The following is a 15,496-nucleotide window of genomic DNA, read 5'->3' as shown; positions in this document are numbered from 1 at the left end:
GCGCGGCAGCAGCAGCAGGAGGCCCCATTAGCTAAAGTGGTGCTTCAGGTTAAGAACAGTTTCAGGTTAAGTACGGATCTCGGGAACAAATTAAGTACTTAACCCGAGGTACCACTGTATAGGGAGGAGTGATATATCACAGATTTCTCCCAGAAGGTTTACAGATTCAGATGTTACCCAATAGCTGCAGGAAAGTGCCATGCTGCTGGCTCCAACAGAACAAAGCTAAATCTCAGTATTCAGATACTACTGATTCAACAGATACATCTGAATTGACACACACTACGCTAATTTATGCTTATGTTTGCTGTGCATGTATTCACTTTTTGTGCCCAAGCAAAAACAAAAACAAAAAACAATACAAACAAAATAAACAATACTTCTGAAAACAAGTTTGGTAGGACTGAATACTGAACCTTGAGTCTTATTACTTCCATGGGGTTACCTCTCTTGTCTTTTACATTCTTCTCCCACAGAAGATCCTATAAACAGAAAGGGGCTTTTAATAATGAGGCATTCATAATGCGATACACAGGAGTGTGCAGGTTCCCTTTTCTGTTCTCTGCCTAGTGGATGAATAACAGATTCATAGACTTGTAGAGTTGGAAGAGACCTCCGAGGCATCTAGTCCAACCGCCTGCAATGCAAGAATCTCAACTAAAGCATCCATGACAGAGAAATTCACAAGTGATTATGCTTCAAAAGCAAAGTATATAGCACTTACTTGAACAAACACATTTAGCTCTTCTTCAGTTGTGCTTCCTAGCACTTCAAATGTGAATGTAACAATACTCTGAAAATAGAAATGTAAAACTTGCTGTGATCAGCTCTTTAATAAGGGCAAAATGCACCTTAATTAAAAAGTTTTAATACATATTCATGGCAGTGTACAAAAACAATATGAAATAAAGCCATAAAATATATAGAACGTGTGTGTGCATGTGCGCTTTTGTAATACCCTGGAATGCTTTAAGTCTGAAAGTTCGTAACTAAACATAAGCATAGTTAGTATCAGTACATGCCCCATCCTCCTAGTGCTTTGTATCAGCTGAAATCCCCTGCCAATACTTTCCTATCATATATTGAATTTGTAGTTTATACTGAGGTAGTTATCTGAAAAATATTTCAAGTGGTGTTTCACACATTTCTGAACCACACAACAGCTTTATGCAATACAGCACCAAGCAATGGTGTTTACTTCAGTATGGCAACATTGAGGAACACTGCAGTACTAATGCAAATCCACCTGCCATGATGATGTTTGTTGTGAATCCAATTCTGATCACTTATTTGCTGGTACAATATATTATTATACAGCCTTATTAAAATTGGAGATTTTTCATAAATTAGTTTTCATTTGGTCCACATCATCCAGCCCGGACACTGAGGTCTAGTGCCAAGGGCCTTCTGGCAGTTGTCTCACTGCGAAAAGTTACAGGGAAGCAGGCAGAGGACCTTCTCAGTTGTGGTGCCCGCCCTGTGGAACGCCCTCGCATCAGATGTCAAGGAAATGAAGAACTACCTTACTTTTAGAAGGCATCTGAAGGCAGCCCTGTTCAGGGTAGCTTTTAATATTTTATTGTGCTTTTAATTCTGTTGGGAGCCGCCCAGAGTGGCTGGGGAAACCCAGCCAGATGGACAGGATATATAAATTTTTATTGTTATTGTATTATTATTGTATTATTATTAGAGACGTGGGTGGCACTGTGGGTTAAACCACAGAGCCTAGGACTTGCCGATCAGAAGGTCAGCAGTTTGAATCCCTGCGACGGGGTGAGCTCCCATTGCTCGGTCCCTGCTCCTGCCAACCTAGCAGTTCGAAAGCACCTCAAAGTGCAAGTAGATAAATAGGTACCGCTCCGGCAGGAAGGTAAACGGTGTTTCCGTGTGCTGCTCTGGTTCGCCAGAAGCCGCTTAGTCATGCTGGCCACATGACCCGGAAGCTGTACGCCGGCTCCCTCGGCCAATAAGGTGAGATGAGCGCCGCAACCACAGAGTCGGTCACGACTGGACTTAATGGTCAGGGGTCCCTTTACCTTTTACCATTATTATTATTATTATTATTTCCTTTCAACTCTCCTAATGTAAAAAATCCCATTTGGTTCTAAGGCAAAGAGGGTCACTCAATCCTCAGGAGAGCTTGATACACACAGAGGGCTGCAATTGGGTGTGGAGAAGGACTGTGCAAATGGAGTTTTGCTTGCTCTTCTATGTATCCAGCCTTAAGACTGAAAAAACCACAAAAAATTGTAAATACATTAGCAGTAATGTCTTTAAAATGTTGCAGGTTAAAAATAAGCAATATGCTGTAAAAATATACCTGTACATGTGCACAGAACTACTAAGTTTTCAAGCTCTTATGTGCTTCCTCCCTTTTTACCATTCATTAGACTGACTTTAGCACGTTTCCCTGTACCCCAAGATGACTGGTCAAGTTATGAGGGGTGAAAAAGAAAAGATACAAATGCACTGTTATGTACATTTTATAAATGAAATAGATACATAAATAATGTGTAAATTGTTACAAACACTTGCCTAGCAAATCATGCTTAATGTAGAGCTGATAGATGGATATAAGATAAAATAATTACCTTATCAAGGTGTGGTTTAGGTACTTCCTCAAGCTGCAGCTTCTGCTGCAAACTTAAAATAAGTAGAGCACTGTCAGCATTATGTTAAGAAGAAATAAATACAAAGTACAGTGGTGCCTCGCAAGACGAAAAGAATCCGTTCCACGAGTCTTTTTGTCTTGCAGTTTTTTCGTCTTGCGAAGCAAGCCCATTAGCGGATTAGCGCTATTGACAGTTTAAGGGCTGTTAATGGCTATTAAAGGCTTAAGGGATTAGCGGTTTTGCTGCTAAAAGGCTTTTAGCAGCTTAGCGCTTCAGAAAAAGGGGTTTGGGAGCGGGGGAAAACTCAAAATTTTTTGTCAATTTTCGTCTTACAAAGCAAGCCCATAGGGAAATTCGTCTTGCGAAGCGCCTCTGAAAACGGAAAACCCTTTCGTCTTGTGGGTTTTCCGTCTTGCGAGGCATTCGTCTTGCGGGGCACCACTGTATCTAATATTGTGAATATAAAATTCATTTAAAAAGCATTTGCAAGATATTATGATGAGCAGTCAGAAGTAAATTGGCAAGTGTAGAGTCAAGATACCACCAAAGACAAACATTTTGGCTATGTACAGATGTTCCATTATCCTGGAGCAATGGAATCTCTGCTGTAGTGACACAGATTCTTCCACCCAGGTCAATCTTTCATTGGAGGGAATACAGCAGCTTATCCCCAGCTGAAGGCTGCTAGTTAAATGCAATTTCCCCCCAGCAATTTCCACCTTTGCTTTTCAGGCTACTGCATGTTAAAGTGATTGTGCAACTGGCTAATTTGAGCCTGTGACCTCAATAATTAAATGGAATTCACACCTCCACCCCCTAGTCCTAATGGCTTACAGGTGAAGATGGCGACAAATAAGACTGCTTGTCTTTGAGCTCCATGGTTTTGTTTCAATCTGGAATAGTTGAAAAGTCAGTTGGCTCAGCAGTTAAGGTTAATTCCTCTAATGAAAGCTTAGCTCACTGGTCACTTGATACAGATTTGTTAGGAGCAGATATATATGCTCCCAGGCAACCTCAGCTTCCTCCATAACAAAAACTAGGCATAATCTCAATCTTGGCATAATAGAATCAACCACAACAGAGCCTGAAACTCCCTCACTGTGGGAACTTTTATGCGATCCTGTCTAAACAAACAGCAGAAGGAATCTTTAGCAGAATTAATGCACTGGAAAAGGAAGTTTGGGATTTGAATGCTATAATTAGTACACTGGTTGGTAGGTCTGGGCAATATATCATTCAAAACTGGTTTGAAGTCCCTATCATGATACTGATTTCATAATTTTTGACCTGGCAATATATTGTGAATCATGGTATATATGTGTGTGCTAAGCAAAAATCACAATGTGGGAAAAACCATGAAGCCAGCCAATGTTTCTCTCGATTCCTGCAGCCCATTAACTCTGCCGGCTCAGCTCTCTCCTGCCTCCTGCAGGGGGCAGCAAATCGCAAGTGCAAGCGCCGGCAAAAATCATAATGTGGGGAAAACCATCCTTATTTCAGATATAATGATATATTGGTATATTGCGATGTTTAGCTGATGATATATCACAATGTTGAAAACCAGATATCGTCTAGCCCTACTTGGGTTAGTGGAGACAGGAATTCTGACTGTAGTCCTGCAGATAACACCTACCAGCAAAGAAACTGAAGTTAGTGATGTTTTGAAGGTACATCAAGATGGGGATAAGTCTGAGTTCATTAAGTGCTTATCAGATTCAGTAACCAAACAAAATGATCTCTATCAAGACTGGAACTTGAACACAGAAACCTGATTTTACACCAATATCAATGTTCAAGACATGGAGTTGTTTTCCAATCTCAACTTAACTTCTTCAGATCCAAATGGATAAGTGTGATAATAACCCACTTGCTGCCTTCCAAAAAAATGATCTCGGCTGGTCACCTAATCTAATCTGTTCAAGTCCCAATCTGGCATCTTTCGATGAAACCCTGAAGGCTTTAGGTAGGTACTCCACTACTCTACAGTGCAGCCAGGAGCAAAAGGAAGTGAACGGTGGATTAATAAATGTACTTGGAAAGGTAGTGAATGAGGGGGGAAGTCTTGTTCTACAGGTGATCATTCATGAATGGCCAATGAAGAAACCCAGCAGAATAGTGAAAACAGGATCTGAACTGCAAGCAGGAATTCAAGCCATTATAGGGGCTTTCCTGGATTTCAGAGCCTAAGACTTGCTGATCAGAAGGTCGGCGGTTCGGATCCCCGGACGGGGTGAGCTCCCATTGCTCGGTCCCTGCTCCTGCCAACCTAGCAGTTCGAAAGCACATCAAAGTGCAAGTAGATAAATAGGTACCACTCCAGCGGGAAGGTAAACAGTGTTTCCATGCACTGCTCTGGTTCGCCAGAAGCAGCTTAGTCATGCTGGCCACATGACCCGGAAGCTGTACACTGGCTCCCTCGACCAATAAAGCGAGATGAGTGCCGCAACCCCAGAGTCGGTCATGACTGGACCTAATTGTCAGGGGTCCCTTTAATATACCAAAACTGACTAGAAAGCATCCAAAAAAGATGTTGGGAAATTGGATTTTTTAAAGGCAAAATAATATTAGAATTGATGCTGTCTGAGATGTACAAGGGAAACTGTGTTTTAATGGTCAGGAACTTGGTAAAGTTTTTTTGTTTTGTTTGTATTATGGATGTATTTTCTGTATTCTTTTATTAATAGTATTGTTAATAATGGCCTTTGGCTGGAACTGAAGTGAACTAATTTTAATGTAATATTTGCAGTTGACTAATCTTTGAATTTCTGTTTACAGTACAGTATTAAGTAATTAACTACATTTTCAGCTCACTGCTTCTCTAACTTGGGTACCTCTGGGTATAGAGTGGTATATAAATTCAATTAATAATAATAATACCTAAAGACCATGGGTTGTATCTAATGCTAGCTGTACTCAGAGTCGACTCACTGGAGTTACTAGACATGACTAATTTAGGTTAATTAGTTGGCTATAACTGACTAATTATGGCAGTTCTGAACCTGGGTGTGTACCTGAGACTGTGCTACAAGTTGAATTCTAAATCATAACTATACATAATTCTTATGTAAAAGCTAGCAATCTGCTGATCAAGTAACAGTGTAAAATAAAATCTTACCTTTTTCCTGACAAACTATCAAAAGCATGAAGATCTAAGACATCAGAGATGTCAACTCTAAGAAAAAAACAAATAAATTTACTTTTCCCCTACTGAAGTGTTTTATGGGTTGCATGCAGCCTATGGATGAGCAGAAGGCCTCTTTTATAAAAAGGCTTTTCCACTTTCCTTCTCACCCCCCTCCGCAGCCCCTGAAAAGCTTCTCTTGATGGTAAAGGGACTCTCAATAAATGTCTGGGATCTAGTGGGGAGAGGCTGTCATATTAAAAAGACAACTGCAAAACAGAGAAAGGAGTCCTATGGAGTGACCACTTCTTTTTAATTTAAAGCAAGACCTTTTTCTAAGAGAAATCACTGTAATGCACAGATAACAGCATAAGCAAATATTCTCTTTCATTTATGGCCAGCTGTGTTTGAACTATCTGCTCTCTGCAGTGCTCCAAAATCTGTATTCAATAGAAGAAAGGAAGCATTAATGGAATGTAGGGGCTGAAAAAAGCATATCACGGTTACAAGTAGTAAGGATATTTTGAGTTCCTAAGGCTCAGTTCAGACATAGGAGGAAACACAGGCACCAACTCCTAGGGGCCAAGGTCCCTTCGGGGCCCACCCTAAAATATTTGAGGGGTCCAGCCCCCCAGTTAATGGGCATTGCCATTCAAATGGTGTGTGCACACCGCAACTTGTAACTGATTATATAGGGCAGGGCTTACCTGAGCTCCCTCAATATTTTATTCAAGTTGGCACCTGTGGTAAGAAAATACAGTTTCCTGGACTGTATGAGTTCAGGAAATGTGCCGCTGTGAGCCTTGGACTTGCATGCTCCCGCTCCTCCTCTTTTGAGCTTTTGTAAAAGAGAAGTTTTTAGTTTTAAACTAGCCACAGTACCCTGTCACATCAAAACTTGGGGAACTGCAGTTTTAATGCTGGGTTGAGAACAAGCCAGGATCTTAAACTTTGATTTTAACCTGGCTTGTTCCTACGAAGCAGTTTAAATATAGTTTAAGAACTAGAAAAAAAATCTTTAAGTTTGTTATTTAGTTTTAAAATATACAACAAAAAATCATATTTCTGTCTGTTTTTTAAAAATATATTCAACAAGCAATTACATATCACTCTTAGAAAATATTCTGCTTTGGACACATAATGAAATTATCAGATCTTAAGAATTGCTCAGCACCTCCTACCAACTTCTGCTGGTTCTGGAAGCTGAACTCTTTTGAAAAATGTCATATACATTGGCCATATTAATAATACTGTTTATACAGTGTCCTGTGGGAAGCATAGCTCTGATCAACAGAAAATGTAAAATATTGGCAAGGTAATATACCCACAGAATAACTGTGCATTAAAAAAGGTGAGCTATAGTACTTTATATTTCGAGTCCCCTTTAATAGAATTTTAAAAAGTTTTTGAAGCTATTTTAACACTTTCCTCCTTCCTACCTGAACAAAAGAATTGCAAGGACGGTAATGCATATAAATTAACATGGCCGTCACTACAGAGAAGAATCTTCATAGAGCAACTGTTTAGCCCAGGGCAAAGCCTCCAGAATGGAGCAGATTGAAGGCAGAATTCCTAATAAGTTATATCAATGGTTCTGTTAACAGGATTAAATGTCTGGAAATGCAGTATTCAGCTGATTACCTTGCAATATATATATAAAATGTTTGTTGCACTGTATTTTGGTGTTGCTGTCAGGTAAAATATAGGATTGTCACACATGACCTTTGATGCCCACCTTTGATGCCTACCTCAGAAAATATATAAAATATATTATCTCGCTCCACTTTATACTGTGCGATTCATACAAGGAAGAGGCCTGCACTGCTATAAAGTCCATTATGCTTGCTTATGGTGCTTAGGAAAATACTTCCTAGAATGAATAGGATAGTTAATATGATACAACGAAGAAAATTTACTAGCTTTAGAAGCATTTCTAGCTTTAGAAGCTTACTCCCCCCATGACTGTTGCACTGATAATAATGAGACACAAATTACCCTACTGAATGTTTGAAAAACTAATTTACAAAATACAAACTATTTAAGGCTGTATAAACATATATATGACAGTATCTAGTGATTGCTAATTTTCAGCCTGTTTTGCATTGAGCTACCCTTTACAACATTTAGGATGCTGATTATGTTGGTCTGAATGTTCTTCTCTCAAAAAAATAATTTATTTGAAACTTTAACCTTATCTTTACTGGACTACATGCTTTTTATTCCTTTCCCTACCAGTGTTAGGTTTTAAAATCTGACATTATAACAAAAAAATCAGCAAATATTCAGTCATTGGATTATAACAAGGAAGTTTATGTAAACTTTCAATAGGTTTCCTCATTAGTTTACCTCTGCCCCTTTTTGGGTGGGGACGACATTTTCAATCCAAAGTAGCAAGGCTACGAAGACTTTCACTGCGAAACAGCTACATAACAGCCACTTAAATTATTGGGGGAGGAGGGGAAATAATATTTTTTCATATTTCTTTCAATGTATCTACTTTCCTTTGATGTAATTCTTTAAGCATACTTATAATGGAGGGCTTGGGATCATGATTTATGAATTCCCTATGGAACTCTGAGCTGCTAGCTAACCAAGGGGCTTTTAGAGTAGGACTTTTTAATTTCTGATACCAACTCCTAATTTGCAGATAGGACTTAATTCAAATTAATATGGAGATTACGGTATTTACAAATGACCCAGTTGGACACTGTTGGAACAGAACATCTGAGTAGGCAAGCCTTTACTTTGAATAGTGTAATGTGGGGTAGCCTACAAAAAGCTCTTGGAAGGCTACACCAGCCTTGCTATGGTCCTTAGTAAAGCGGAACAGACAAAATAATCTTCTTCTCTTCCACACAGTCTCCAGCTTCCAGGCAACAGGAATAGTCAGAGAAGGAAACCAAACCAAAACCAACTGGGTACTGCCTATGGGCCATATGTTGCCTTTCTTGATCAAATATACATTTCAGATCAATATGTAGCAATCACAAGAGGAAGAAAAAGTGGCAATAACTATTTCTGATTTACATTATCATTACCTGGATCTCTTAGTTTCTAAAATTTTGACAACTCCATTTATTGACCTAACATCATTGAAAAAAGAGAAGAAACATAAATTTAGAGTGTGACAACATTTGTACCCAGCCATATATATCTTTACCTACATCTGATACTCTTCAATGCTGGGAGTGTAAGTTCTCAAGAAGTAAAGACACTAACAAAACCCTGCAAACTCCATGCACAGTTTGTGAGGATCTGGGGCAAGTCAAGGAAAAACTGGGGGTAGAGGGGTTTTCGGCCTAATGGTGTCAAACTTCAGAATCATGGCACACTGTGGGTAAGCATGGACACATCTGTCAATTTAGTTTTCAATCCATTTCTCATTTTTCCAACCGTAAGTTCAGTTCCCTCCTGTTACATTCCCCCCCCTAAAACGTATGCATGAAAATTTGTATGCATTCTTCTGCACAGAGACATTTCTGCAAGTAATGTTCCCTAATATAATGTGGTTTTGTATGTTGTGCATACTTATGCATTTTGTGCATACTTTTTGGTTGCATTAAACATTTGGATAAGTTCAAATTTTGAAGGATACCTATTTTTGATTTATTTATTGGTTAGGGATGTAGAATATAGGTACAAACCATTTTTTATTCCACCCCCAACTACACGCAACATTTTACACTCCTTAAATTGTGTCCAAATCTGTTAGAACATGCCATTGCCCCTCTTTTTATAAGGCCACAAATGCCTGTATTTCAGAATAACTTGAGTACTGATCATTTCTCCTTCTTGAAAGACTGACACTGTTCCATGTAAAACCCATCAGAATTAAGAAAGGATTATGCAGCTACTACACTAACACTTTAGTCTGCTTGATGCAAGCAAAACATCAAGCTTGCAGCAAGTAAATACAGCTGACTGCTCTCAAGAAAGAAAGCATACACTTTCCTCTTGAGTCCTAACCCATACTGTCATAGTAATCATGCAATCTGCAATTCTAGTTGCTACCAGGCATAGATAGGAGACAGGTAGGAGTCGAAGAAAAACTCACCAGCACCTATAATTTATTCTTGCTTACCTGACAGCTGTTCTCAGTTTCATCAGTGCTTCTTGAGAAACCAAATCAGTTTTATTGAGGATTATAAGATCTGCTAATGCAATCTGTCTACACAAGAAAGAGTGAACTCATGAATAGGAGGTGCAGGAGTGAACTCTTCATTGTCTATCAATACAGGATTGATCTTTTTGCCACTGTTAACAGAAATTCCATTTATACCGTATTGGCCTAAATATAAGCTGCACTTTCCCCCCAAATTCCAACCATAAAAAGTTAAATGTGTGGCTTATATTCGCGACCTTATGGCATGCAGCCTGGAGTGCAGGGCAAACAGGGCCAGGAGCGTGGCGAAGCAGCACATAGTTCCACATCCTCTCCCCCAAGGCAGGGAAGGGAGAGAGCCAGGAAGGGGAAAGGCCGCTGGCAACGCAGCTCAGCCCCCCCCCCCAAGTATGTAGCCAGGAGCAGCGAGGAATGGAACGGCTTATATTCGGGGGGGGGGGTCCTCCCCCCCTCCAATTTTAAAGCTGCGGCTTATATTTGGGTGCAGCTTATATTCGGGCCAATATGTTATATCAAGACTAGGGTTGTGTTATGATGCTGCAAAACCCTTCACATAAATTGCCCAAGTAAACTTTACCAAGCTCAGTAGACTGTAGATGGGGGTGGGCTGAAGTTGAGAGAAGGTGTCAGAAGTATTTATGGAGTTCATGACTAAAGTGAGATTTGAATCAGGGATATCCCAGTTCACACTTTTAGCCACTATCCTATGCAACTTTTCTCTTATTCATGTCCTTAAGAGCAATTTGTCTAAATGGCTAGCATCCATCATTTTAAAAAAAGATACAGTGAAATGCTGCTGGCAACTTGACATTAAATTGGAGTACAAATTAGAAAAAATGAATACTGGAAATGAAATTTAACAAAATAAAACTACCACAAAGAAACTGGTACAACAGGATAAATCCACAAAATGAAAACAGCTAGAACAAGCGAGTCAGGTCTGAAACTAAAACTCAAAATTAATAATGTCCTTGGTCAAGGCTGCCTTACAATACTATGCTTCCCAATAAACAGTTCAGGATTCACACACATAGAAAATGGTCGTTGTAGTAATACCTAGCTGCTTCATTGATAAGGCCACTGGGTTTTTCTTCTAAGAGATGCTAAACAAAGATTTAAAAAAAAAGACAGTTACAATAGGAAAATTGATTTTATTATTAACTGAATTGCTGACAGATACTGAAGGCACTTTATGCTGCAACTATTGAGGGCATCATTTAGCTCTTCTGTTCAGACAAAAATAACTGATTTAGAAGGAAAGCTTGGGTTACTTGCAACCATGAATTTACACATACAAAGTCTTAAGGACCATGTGCTTCAAAGGATGTGAACTAGCTTAAGAGACAGTATGCAAGGTGAAATGCTTTGAGGCTCATGTTGACCAGCTGTCATAATTCAAAGACTTTTGGATCTGTCTCAATACTTCTGACTTCGAAACGTTTACAGATGGTTTTTGCACAGAAGACAAAATCCATGGGTTTGTGCGTCCACAGAAGTAATAAATTTATTAATTCAACAGTGTACCTTATTGGGACTAGATGACCCTTGGGGTCCCTTTCAACTCTACAATTCTATGATTCTATAATGTACATACTACGTCATTATGTTCATGCTTAATAGTAATTTCTATTAAGTTCAAGGAGAGCTTCCTCCATGTAAATACATATAGGGCTGCACAGTTAACTTATTCATCTACATGATTATCCATGTTCCAGGACCATAACTGAAATAATTTTAGATTTATGCATCTGCTTCAACCTTTACATAGCAGTGAGAGTTATACTAACGTACATCATGGGCATTCAAACTGTAACAAGTGCGTTCCATCTACAAGCTCCGAATAAATTTATTTACTTTTCACTAACTTTAGGTAAGGAGTAACTTATTTACAAACAGCAATGTTTCAATAAGGAAATTCAATATAAATATTTTTCTAATGTAGGCAATTTTTTCAGCAGCCCCTGAATGGGGAAAAAAGAGCAAACTTCTTTTAACTAGTAGAGGTTGCTGCTACTTTAAATGCTACTGAATCCTCAAAACGATTTCATTGCACAATGTCTATTTTCCTGACATCTCCAGTCAAAACTGTTATCTAAGTGGTTTGAAGAGTTTGTGCAATAACAGGATGACGAGAACAAGACCTCTCTTTTGACCTTTTCTTTGTAACTCCAACATTCATTTATTCTGCATGAAATACTGTCAGGCTTTGTAGATTTGCAAAGAAGAGTGTTAATAGCATCGCTTTAGGTCCTCAGAGTTGTGACCTGTCACTGCAAGTTGTCCAATCATTTGCCTTTTGATTAAAACATGAATATTTCAGATTGCTGGGTGACAATCCCATTAGAGTGACAGCCCATGATATCAATTACCACATCCATTTCAATTTGGCTTGCAAGCCACAGGGTACAATTTCTCAGCTTTACATGGAGTAGGCTAGATCCATGAAGCATGACACCTCTAAATTGCTGCCTATTATCCTAGTGTCATTGTTGTATTGCCTCCAGAATTCTTTAAATCACAAGCCAAGGTGGACGTCAAGCTTTGAAACTGGAGGAATTGGACAAGGGCACAAATTTTCTACACAAAGCAAAAGTTATTTATTTGGCATATATAACTGACAAAATTTAAAAGCTGCTATCACACTGACAGCATGTCAAGCTTTGTATCTGTTTATTGATTTAAGAATGCAAGATGATGCATTGAATTCCAAAGCTACTGAATGTGGTGGTGTTGTTGTTGTTTAGTCGTGTCCGACTCTTCGTGACCCCGTGGACCAGAGCACGCCAGGCACTCCTGTCTTGCACTGCCTCCCACAGTTTGGTCAAACTCATGCTGGTAGCTTCGCGAACACTATCCAACCATCTTGTCCTCTTGTCGTCCCCTTCTCCTTGTGCCCTCCATCTTCCCCAACATCAGGGTCTTTTCCAGGGAGTCTTCTCTTCTCATGAGGTGGCCAAAGTATTGGAGCCTCAGCTTCACGATCTGTCCTTCCAGTGAGCACTCAGGGCTGATTTCCACCTGCAGTGATCATAGAGCCCAAGAAAGTAAAATCTCTCACTGCCTCCATTTCTTCCCCTTCTATTGGCCAGGAGGTGATGGGACCAGTGGCCATGATCTTCGTTTTTTTGATGTTGAGCTTCAGACCATAGTTTGTGCTCTCCTCTTTCACCCTCAATAAAAGGTTCTTTAATTCCTCCTCACTTTCTGCCATCAAGGTTGTGTCATCTGCATATCTGAGGTTGTTGATATTTCTTCCGGCAATCTTAATTCCGGCTTCGGATTCATCCAGCCCAGCCTTTCGCATGATGAATTCTGCATATAAGTTAAATAAGCAGGGAGACATTATACAGCCTTGTCGTACTCCTTTCCCAATTTTGAACCAACCAGTTGTTCCATATCCAGTTCTAACTGTAGCTTCTTGTCCCACATACAGATTTCTCAGGAGACAGATGAGGTGATCAGGCACTCCGATTTCTTTAAGAACTTGCCATAGTTTGCTGTGGTTGACACAGTCAAAGGCTTTTGCATAGTCAATGAAGCAGAAGTAGATGTCTTTCTGGAACTCTCTAGCTTTCTCCATAATCCAGCGCATGTTTGCAATTTGGTCTCTGGTTCCTCTGCCTCTTCGAAATCCAGCTTGCACTTCTGGGAGTTCTCAGTCCACATACTGCTTGAGCCTTCCTTGTAGAATTTTAAGCATAACCTTGCTAGCGTGTGAAATGAGTGCAATTGTGCGGTAGTTGGAGCATTCTTTGGCACTGCCCTTCTTTGGGATTGGGATGTAGACTGATCTTCTCCAATCCTCTGGCCACTGCTGAGTTTTCCAAACTTGCTGGCATATTGAGTGTAGCACGTTAACAGCATCATATTTTAAAAATTTAAATAGTTCAGCTGGAATACCATCACTTCCACTGACCTTATTATTTGCAATGCTTTCTAAGTCCCATTTGACTTCACTCTCCAGGATGTTTGGCTCAAGCAACCACACTACCTGGGGTGTACGAGCCATCCATATCTTTCTGGTATAATTCCTCTGTGTATTCTTGCCACCTCTTCTTGATGTCTTCTACTTCTGTTAGGTCCTTACCACTTTTGTCCTTTATTATGGTAATCTTCTCTGGTTCTTCCCATTCTGTTGTTTCCCTCTATTTCTTTGCATTGCTCATTTAAGAAGGCCTTCTTGTCTCTCCTTGCTTTTTTTGGAAATCTGCATTCAATTTCCTGTATCTTTCACTATCTCCCTCACATTTTGCTTGCCTTCTCTCTCCCGCTATTTGTAAGGCCTCGTTGGACAGCCACTTTGCTTTCTTGCATTTCCTTTTCATTGGGTTGGTTTTCGTTGCTGCTTCCTGTATAATGTTGCGAGCCTCCATCCATAGTTCTTCAGGCACTCTGTCCACCAAATCTACTGAATATTATACATTAATTATTTCAATGCCTTTTTGGAGTCTTTCTTTCTTTGCTCACTAGGATGAGAATAAAATCTGTTTTTATTTTTATTTGGTCTAGAAAAAAGATGCAAGGAACAAGTACTTTACTGAGTAATGATTGCAGTCTTACTACTTTACCTGTAGTCCATACTTTGCATCAACAACAGATATGATACCTGCAAAAAGAAGTTTGTAGATAGGAATTTGAACTTGAGAAGCACAAACAGCAAAGTGAAGTCAAAGTTGCTCTTCAGCTTTTCTACATAGAGATAGGAAAAACCATCAGAGATCTCTAAACCAGTGGTCAGCAACATATGGCTTGGCTTTGGCCTAGTTTTATGTAGGTGATAAGGAGTCTAAAAGAAGAGAAGGAAAAGGGAGTGGGAAACAGGATTGGGGAATCAAAGTGAATGGAGCAAAGGAAGGAAAAGGGAAGAAAAATCCTTGGCAAGTGTCTAGTTCAGACCTTCAGCAAGAATGTAGTGTCCCTCATCTATCAGCCTGTTGGAAGGGGAGGAAGAGAAGAGAGAAATGGGATGACCCCGCCCACTTTTGGTTCTGGTCCTGCCCACTGCTAGAAGGCAGCCCTGACAAAACTAACCATAAGACAATGTGACCCTCAACATAGAGGCTCCCTATCCATGCTCTAAACTATAGAACCTAGCCATTTTACCCACCTTCACGCATACTGTCTAAAATCATTAGCACATATTATGCACATTGCTATCTTGAACTCATAATGCACATACACTAGATCATGGGTAGGCAAACTAAGGCCCAGGGGCCGGGGCCGGCCCAATCGCCTTCTAAATCCGGCCTGCAGGCGGTCTGGGAATCCGTGTGTTTTTCCCTGAGTAGAATGTGTGCTTTTATTTAAAATGCAACTCTGGGTTATTTGTGGGGCATAGGATTTCACTCTTCTTCTTTTTTTCAAAATATAATCCAGACCCCCACAAGGTCTGAGGGACAATGGACCGGCCCCCTGCTGAAAAAGTTTGCTGGCCCCTGCACTAGAGGCTTGGGAAGAGGGAGAGACCTTTGACACCAATGTAAGCTGGGGAGGGAAGAGAGAGGAAGGGAAAGAGAGGGGAAGGGGGGGAAGTATGTGTGAATGGATATGTGAGGGGTGAGAAGAGTGTGTGTGCATGTATAAGAAACTACAACTGTGCCCCCACCCACTGTCTGCTCTGTGCCAACACTGCAGGGATGT

At 40.0% G+C, this 15,496-nt stretch overlaps 1 protein-coding gene across 9 annotated transcripts in view; it reads right to left on the bottom strand.

Annotated features, from left to right (window-relative positions):
• Positions 1-15,496, bottom strand: part of LOC310659727 (zinc-regulated GTPase metalloprotein activator 1A-like) — a 32,906-nt gene that overhangs the window by 2,823 nt on the left and 14,587 nt on the right. For 3 of the 9 annotated variants that reach the window (XM_083403510.1, XM_083403504.1, XM_083403505.1), the window contains exons 7-14: positions 14,425-14,462; positions 10,913-10,959; positions 9,815-9,901; positions 8,772-8,816; positions 5,728-5,784; positions 2,592-2,643; positions 725-793; positions 417-482 (exon numbers count right to left, since the gene is read on the bottom strand). In XM_083403510.1, coding sequence (XP_083259636.1) covers positions 417-482; positions 725-793; positions 2,592-2,643; positions 5,728-5,784; positions 8,772-8,816; positions 9,815-9,901; positions 10,913-10,959; positions 14,425-14,462 — 461 coding nt within the window. The remainder of the gene's footprint in view (positions 1-416; positions 483-724; positions 794-2,591; positions 2,644-5,727; positions 5,785-8,771; positions 8,817-9,814; positions 9,902-10,912; positions 10,960-14,424; positions 14,463-15,496) is intronic. The other 6 variants (XR_014502960.1, XR_014502961.1, XM_083403508.1 and 3 more) reach the window with 4 other exon arrangements.

Source organism: Podarcis tiliguerta (assembly GCF_965153285.1).
Source record: "Podarcis tiliguerta genome assembly, chromosome: 11".
In the NCBI taxonomy this organism is placed as follows: Eukaryota; Metazoa; Chordata; class Lepidosauria; order Squamata; family Lacertidae; genus Podarcis; species Podarcis tiliguerta.
Note: the sequence above shows the minus strand (reverse complement) of the source record. Positions and strands in the feature narration are given on the sequence as shown.